General features: G+C 43.8%; 1 protein-coding gene across 1 annotated transcript in view; it reads right to left on the bottom strand.

Annotated features, from left to right (window-relative positions):
* LOC115186231 (leucine-rich repeat and fibronectin type-III domain-containing protein 2-like) overlaps positions 1 to 4537 on the bottom strand; it is a gene marked incomplete at its 5' end in the record, with an annotated part of 24928 nt that extends 20391 nt beyond the window's left edge. The window contains 2 exons of the mRNA XM_029745907.1: positions 3531 to 3942; positions 4420 to 4537. Coding sequence (XP_029601767.1) covers positions 3531 to 3942; positions 4420 to 4537 — 530 coding nt within the window. The remainder of the gene's footprint in view (positions 1 to 3530; positions 3943 to 4419) is intronic.
* Between the last annotated feature and the right edge of the window lie 4045 nt (positions 4538 to 8582).

The following is an 8582-nucleotide window of genomic DNA, read 5'->3' as shown; positions in this document are numbered from 1 at the left end:
TCTCATCACGGTATCTCTGTGCATTCAAATTGCCATCGATAAAAAGCACTTGTGTTCTTGTCCGTAGCTTATGCCTGCCCCACACCATATCCCCACCGCCACCATGGGGCACTCTGTTCACAACACTGACGTCAACAAACCGTTCGCCCACATGACGCCATACACGTGGTCTGCGGTTTTGAGGCCAGTTGGACGCACTGCCAAATTCTTAAAACAACGTTGGAGGTGGCTTATGGTAGAGAAATGAATATTCAATTCTCTGTCAACAGCTCTGGTGGACATGCCAGTTGCACGCTCCCTCAAAACTTGACACATCTGTGACATTGTATTGTGTGACAGAACTGCACATTTTAGAGTGATCTCTTATAGTCCTGAGCACCTGTGTAATGATCATGCTGTTTAATCAGCTTGTTGATATGCCACACTGTCAGGAGGATGGATTATCTTGGCAAAGGAGAAATTCTAACTTACAGGGATGTGTGTAATTTCGTGGATCTTTTATTTTAGCTCATGAAAAATAGGACCAATGCTTTACACATTGCGTTTGTATTTTTGTTCAGTTACATTCCATACAGAATTCATGATTCAATAATTATGTGATCTCTCTTTGCTCTCACTGTCTCTCCTCTCTCACTCTGTCTCTCTCTCTCTCTCTCTTTCTCTCTCTCTCTCTCTTTGCTCTCTCTCTGTCTCTCCTATCTCTCTCTTTCTCTCTCTCTCTTTCTCTCTCTCTCTCTCTCTGTCTCTCTCTCTCTCTGTCTCTCTCTCTCTGTCTCTCTCTCTCTCTCTCTCTCTCTCTCTCTCTCTCTGTCTCTCTCTCTCTCTCTCTCTGTCTCTCTCTATCATAAATCAGTGTGCCTAGTCTCAGTAGTCGCCACTGGCTGCTCAGTTCCGACATGTCCTTATCGATTGATCTTGTCTAATTGATCTAATGCTCTGATCCCCACTGTCAGGCCAGCTGGCCGATGCCAGAGCCATCCATCCACCCGCTTATCTAGTCAGACTAGGTCATCATAGCTCTCCATATGTAGTGCACATCTCTATTCCATATGTAGTGCACATCTCTATTCCATATGTAGTGCACATCTCTATTCCATATGTAGTGCACATCTCTATTCCATATGTAGTGCACATCTCTATTCCCTATGTAGTGCACATCTCTATTCCATGTGTAGTGCACATCTCTATTCCATATGTAGTGCACATCTCTATTCCATGTGTAGTGCACATCTCTATTCCATATGTAGTGCACATCTCTATTCCATATGTAGTGCACATCTCTATTCCATATGTAGTGCACATCTCTATTCCATATGTAGTGCACATCTCTATTCCATATGTAGTGCACATCTCTATTCCCTATGTAGTGCACATCTCTATTCCATGTGTAGTGCACATCTCTATTCCATATTGGGTGCACATCTCTATTCCCTATGTAGTGCACATCTCTATTCCATGTGTAGTGCACATCTCTAGTCCATATGTAGCACACATCTCTATTCCATATCTGGTGCACATCTCTATTCCATGTGTCGTGCACATCTCTATTCCATATATGGTACACATCTCTATTCCATATCTGGGTCACATCTCTATTCCATATGTGGTACACATCTCTATTCCATATGTAGTGCACATCTCTATTCCATATATGGTACACATCTCTATTCCATATCTGGGTCACATCTCTATTCCATATGTGGTGCACATCTCTATTCCATATGTGGTACACATCTCTATTCCATATGTAGTGCACATCACAGCAGAGATTTGAGATTTCCTCCGTCCTCATGTTCAGCAGTGAGCCTTTGCTCCTTTCCTTAGTCTGGCTTGGGATTACATTGATCAGTTTAAACCTTGGTCTGGCCTTGGATTACATTGATCAGTTTAAATCTTGGTCTGGCCTTGGATTACATTGATCAGTTTAAACCTTGGTCTGGCCTGGGATTACATTGATCAGTTTAAATCTTGGTCTGGTCTGAGATTACATTGATCAGTTTAAATCTTGGTCTGGCCTTGGATTACATTGATCAGTTTAAACCTTGGTCTGGTCTGAGATTACATTGATCAGTTTAAACCTTGGTCTGGCCTGAGATTACATTGATCAGAGGGGCCAAGTTAGTATTTAAATCACTGTCTGCTGTGCTGGGCTGGAGAGACATCCTCCAAGTTTTTGGTTTCCCTTTCTTATTCTCTCTCTCCCTCGTTTATTTTTTTCTCTCTCCCTCATTTCACCCCTTCTCTCCCCTCTCTCTCTCTCTCTTTCTTTGTACTGCCATTACTTTCTCTGCCCTCCTTTTCCACCTTCTTACTCACCCACCCTCTCTCTCTCTCCCTGTCCCTCACCCACCCACCCTCTCTCTCTCTCTCCCTCTCTCTTCATTCTGTTTAAAACATTCTCTCTGTTTCTTCTCTTTCTCCTCTCCTCTGAACTCAGCATTTCTAACTATTTTATATTTAAGCAGAGATCCTCCACCTTCAACCCTTACATCTTCCCCCCATCCCTCTATTTATCTCTCTCTTCCTCTCTTCTGTCTTTGTCTCTCTCTACACACATTTCCTCTCTGTAACCCTAGAAATCTCTGAGGGTCCCTCTCTCTCTCCCTCGTTCTCCCTCGTTCTCCCTCTTTCTCCCTCTTTCTCTCTGTCCCTTTTGCTCTCCCTCTCTCATTCCCGTTGCCCTTGATGACAACACTGGTCACCGCTGAATAAGAGTTAGGGTTGTTACAGACGTGGACGTGGTAACTCCCCGTCTACACTACCCTGGTCGCTGGTTGTTGCTGAGTGTACCAACCAACATTCCTTGCAGTGATTTGCTCCGCCTCGTCCAAGTCACTGACAACCGCTTGGCGTAACCGTGGCGACTGTCGTACTGTCGCTGGGTGGTAACCATTGTCTTGGCGATGGAAACAGAAGAAGAAGATAACCCCATGTCGAGGGAGTTGCTACGTTTGGCACGCACAATGCTGTGGGAGGGTCTTAGTGGAGCTCCCGGGCTCTGATAGGCCTGAGAAGAGTTCCATTTATCTCCGAGTCAGCCCACTATGCCACCGTGTCTCGTCCTCCAATCAGAAAGGAGATCCTGTCCCAGGGGCCTATCCAGGGTGAAGCTTGCCCATTTGGCCCCACCAATTATTACTACATCTGGGCAGAGCCTAGCCCTACCACCTCATGATTTGCGGGGGAGGGTTGAGGGGGAGGAGCTTATGACAGGAGAGTTGTAGAGAGAGACTGTTTCGGGAGTGTAGGGAGGAAGGTGTCTCTCACTGCTAACGTCATGTCCCCCTGTCCTCCCCCCTTCTCTCCCTCCCTGTCCTCCCCCCTTCTCTCCCTCCCTGTCCTCCCCCCTTCTCTCCCTCCCTGTCCTCCCCCCTTCTCTCCCTCCCTGTCCTCCCCCCTTCTCTCCCTCCCTGTCCTCCCCCCTTCTCTCCCTCCCTGTCCTCCCCCCTTCTCTCCCTCCCTGTCCTCCCCCTTCTCTCCCTCCCTGTCCTCCCCCCTTCTCTCCCTCCCTGTCCTCCCCCCTTTCTCACCCTCGTTTCCCTTCTCTTTGTCCTTTTTTTTCTCTTTTGCTCTCTCCTTCGTCCTGCCCCCTCTCTGCTTTGAAGGCAGCCCATTGGGCAAGACCACCATCATCATATCTCCGTTGCCATTCGATTGGCTGTAGACTCCTCCGCCGCCTCCGGCCGCCGCCTCTTTCACCGGACTTCCCAATGACCCGCCCTGGCAACACGCCAACTCATCACTATCATCCCCATGGTGACAGTGGTCGTCCTGGTTACTGCAGACACGGTGACGCACCATCAGCGCCACGGTGAACACCAGCAGCGTTACCACGACAACGCCTCCCACAAGTATTGTCAGGGTTCCGCCCAGGAAGTGGGTCTGTAGGGATCGGCATTCTGGGTAGAGGTCTTTAGTGCTAAACTGGGCGCAGCCAAGAACCTTGAAAAAAAGAGAGAGATTAAGGAAAATAGAAAAGAGAGATTTTTGATAAATGAATGAATGAATACAGATTGAATGAAAGTAGATCGTTTTAGAGAGAGAGAGAGAGAGATGGAGAGGGAGTAAAATTAAGTAAATATATCAAAGAAAGAAACTTAGAAGTACAGTAAATGATTTTCTAGCGAGAGAGAGGATTACGGAAAAGATAAACCTACTATAAACCAAACCCCCAGAACACAGAGTCTTGTTTAAAGCATTATTGAAGAACGGGATTGGGGTCAATTGGAATTGAAGGCAGTCAATTCAAGAAGTAAACTGAAATTCCAATTCAATAATTGCAAAAAGGGCATCTAGTTTCAATGACTGCTGAATATGAAAAGCTATTTATGTCAAAAGTGTTTCACTTCCTAAATTGACTGACTTCAATTCAAATTGAACCCTGGTGAGGAGCTACAGAGAGAGGAAGGATCAGAGTACCTTGGTCGCCGCCAAGGAGGTGACGATGTCATCAAAGATGGCCAGGACACACAAGTTGTAGTCCGCTCCAGATACCAGGTTCTTCAACATGAAACTGTTACTGGTAGAAGGGAGGATCCTGGAAAAGAAAAAGAATGAAAGGTATCTATACATTATATGTTTTCATTATTTAACAACTACTACATACATTATTATTGTATTTTTTTATTTATTTTTGTGTAATATACAGTTAAGCATTTCAACAAAAGTAGAGTAGATACATTTTAGAGAGAAGGATGAAACGAGAGAGAGAGAGAGAGAGAGAGAGAGAGAGAGAGAGAAGAGAGAGAGAGAGAGAGAGAGAGAGAGAGAGAGAGAGACAGAGAGAGAGAGAGGGCTACGCACAGGCTGTGAGAGGAGCAACTGGCCCTGCCCCCACCAATGAAATGTCTACTATGCTCACATGTGATAGGCCGAGGGTCATGGTAAGATGAGCACAACAACTCCACCATCTACCCAAGTGGCATGACACAAATGCAATCTTAAATTATAAAACAAATCACATTTGCATAATAAGAGTTTATTGTAATTGAAAAAACTATTTTAATAGTTCTTGTTGGATTGTGAGTGTTTGTCTCACTTTGAAGAGAAAGAAGAAAAAAAAAAGTTATTAAATCTTTTTACGTTGCATGTTGGAACTTACAAGGTTTGAAGTCCTCTGCTTTTGGGCTAAAGAGCAGAAACCCAGACTTCCTGAAATAAATTGCTGATGTTGATATTGTAGCACTACAGGAAACATGGTGCAGAGGTGACGTTTCCACTGGCTGTCCACTGGGTTATAGGGAGATCATCCTACCATCCACCAAGTTAAAAGGAATCAGACAGGGCAGAGACTCAGGTAAGGGCAGAGACTCGGGACAGGGCAGAGACTCGGGACAGGGCAGAGACTCGGGACAGGGCAGAGACTCGGGACAGGGCAGAGACTCAGGACAGGGCAGAGACTCAGGACAGGGCAGAGACTCGGGACAGGGCAGAGACTCAGGGGGAATGCTAATATGGTATAAATCTGAACTAATTCATTCAATAGAATTGATCAAAACAGGAGATTTCTTTATCTGGTTAAAAATCAACAAGGAGGCTGTCTGGACAGATAAAAACGTCTGAAGAGACCTGAATGCTAGAACAGCAGAACTAGACACTATTAACAGTCATGGGGATAAACACCTACCAGGAAGCAACAACCTTTCCCTCTCCACATACCCCCACAGAAACAACTATGACAAAGTATGAAAACTAAAATGGAGTACAGCTCGTGAAGCTCTGTGGAACACTGGGTCTGTACATAGTCAATGGTAGGCTGAGAGGGGACTCTTTTGGTAGGTACACCTACAGCTCATCCCTTGGCAGCAGCACTGTAGACTACTTCCTCACTGACCTAAACCCAGAGTCTCTCAGAGCCTTCACAGTCAGCCCACTGACCTAAACCCAGAGTCTCTCAGAGCCTTCACAGTCAGCCTACTGACCTAAACCCAGAGTCTCTCAGAGCCTTCACAGTCAGCCCACTGACCTCCACCCAGAGTCTCTCAGAGCCTTCACAGTCAGCCCACTGACCTAAACCCAGAGTCTCTCAGAGCCTTCACAGTCAGCCCACTAACATCTCTCTCAGACCACAGTAAAATCACAGCGTATCTGAGAAGAGCGGAACCCAACCATAAAGCATCACGGACCAGTAAATTACATGGTACTAAACAGGCCTATAGATGGAGTGCAAACACTACAGACATCTACCAAAAAGCAATTAGTAGCCAAAAAATACAATCTCTCTGTCACACCCTGACCTGAGAGAGCCTTTTTTATGTCTCTATTTAGGTTTGGTCAGGGTGTGATTTGGGTGGGCATTCTATGTCCTTTTTTCTATGTTTTTGTATTTCTTTGTTTTGGCCTGGTATGGCTCTCAATCAGGGACAGCTGTACATCGTTGTCACTGATTGGGAGTCATACTTAGGCAGCCTGTTTTCCTTTGGGGTTTTGTGGGTAGTTAATTTCTGTTTAGTGTGTTAGGATTCCTGACAGGACTGTTTGGCTGTCGTTTGTTTTTTTCTTTGTGAAGTGCCTTTTTCATCCAAATAAAAGATGAAGAAATTCCATGCTGCACCTTGGTCCTCTTCTTCCAAAGACAGCCGTTACACTCTCCTGGACAACGTTTTAGCCTTAACATTCTCCTACAGCAACGAAGGTGTTAATTTGGCCGTTTGGAACATGAACTTTATATTTGACAAATTAGCCTCCTTGGCTAATCTAAAGAAACATAAGAGCAAACCAGAAATAACAGAAAATGAAAAATGGTTTGATAATGATTGCAAAAATCTAAGAAAGTCATTGAGAAATATATCTAATCAAAAACACAGAACCAGACAACAACAATATACGCCTTCAATATGGGGAAACACTAAAGCAATACAAACACACCCTAAGAACAAAGGAAAAGCACATTAGAAAACAGCTGGATGTAATAGAGGAATCCATAGAATCAAACCACTTCTGGGAGAATTGGAATAAATTAAACAAACCTCATCAGGAGGAATTGGCTATCCAAAATGGGGATATGTGGAGAAATCACTTTGCAAACCTCTACAGCAATATAAATGAGTCCAGAACAAAAAGATATACAAGAAAAATTACAAATCCTTGAATCAGCAGTCAAAGACTATTAGCCTGTTTGGTATAGGGGGCAGTATTGAGAATTTTGGAAAAAATATGTTCCCATTTTTAACGGCCTCCTACACCAACTCAGAAGCTAGAATATGCATATTATTGTTCAGGTTTGGATAGAAAACACTCTGAATTTTCTAAAACTGTTTGAATGGTGTCTGTGAGTATAACAGAACTCCTATGGCAGGCAAAAACCTGACAAGGCTTCAAGCAGGAAGTACCCTGTCTGACAAGGAGTCGTGCGTCTTACCTCTTTTTATTGAAAAGTAAGGATCTTAGCTGTAACGTGACAATTCCCAGGGCTCCAATAGGCTCTCAGAGCCCGCGAAATAACTGAAGGTTTACGAGGGAACCTCAGGTTGAAATATATTATCGCCTTTTGTAAGTGGATGCTCGGAGGACCTTTCAATGATGCGCGTGCATGAGTCGCTTCTGAGGAGAAATTTTATTCGGCTGTTTAGGCTCAATGCATACTCCCGGTCGGAATATTAACACTTCTCTATGACATAAATGGCATAAAAATTGGTTTTAAACAGCGGTTGACATGCTTCGAAGTACGGTAATGGAATATTTAGACATTTTTGACACGCCAATGCGCCATGCGCGACACCGCGAAAAAGCATTCTAGAACTCACGAACAAAACGTCGCTGTTGGAACATAACGATGGATTATTTGGGACCAAACCAACATTTGTTATTGAAGTAGAAGTCCTGGCAGTGTATTCTGATGAAGAACAAGCAAGGTAAGAACATCTTTCTTATAGGAAATGTGATTTTGGTGGATGCTGACCTGGGTGGGTATCTAAATAGCTAGCCCTGTAATGCCGGGCTATGTACTTAGATTATTGCAAAATGTGCTTCATCCGAAAAGCTATTTTAAAATCGGACATATCGAGTGCATAGAGGGGTAATGTATCTATAATTCTTAAAATAATTGTTATGCTTTTTGTGAACGTTTATCGTGAGTAATTTAGCAAACTGTTAGTAAATTCACCGGAAGTTTGCGGTGGTTATGCTTTTTCTGAACGTCACATGCTAATGTAAAAAGCTGGTTTTTGATATAAATATGAACTTGATTGAACAGACATGCATGTATTGTATAACACAATGTCCTAGGTGTGTCATCTGATGAAGATTATAAAAGGTTAGTGCTGCATTTAGCTGTGGTTTGGGTTTATGTGACATGATATGCTAGCTTGAAAAATGGCTGTGTGATTATTTCTGGCTGGGTACTCTGCTGACATAATCTAATGTTTTGCTTTTGTTGTAAAGCCTTTTTGAAATCGGACAGTGGGGTTAGATTAACGAGATTCTTGTCTTTAAATAGCTGTGAAATAGTCATATGTTTGAGAAATTGAAGTTATAGCATTTCTAACGATTCAAAAATCGCGCCACTGGATTTCAGTGGCTGTTACGTAGGTGGGACGAGTTCGTCCCACATGTACTAGAGAGGTTAAAATCCTGTGGATACT

This window comes from Salmo trutta, unplaced genomic scaffold (assembly GCF_901001165.1).
Source record: "Salmo trutta unplaced genomic scaffold, fSalTru1.1, whole genome shotgun sequence".
Lineage (NCBI taxonomy): Eukaryota > Metazoa > Chordata > Actinopteri > Salmoniformes > Salmonidae > Salmo > Salmo trutta.
Note: the sequence above shows the minus strand (reverse complement) of the source record. Positions and strands in the feature narration are given on the sequence as shown.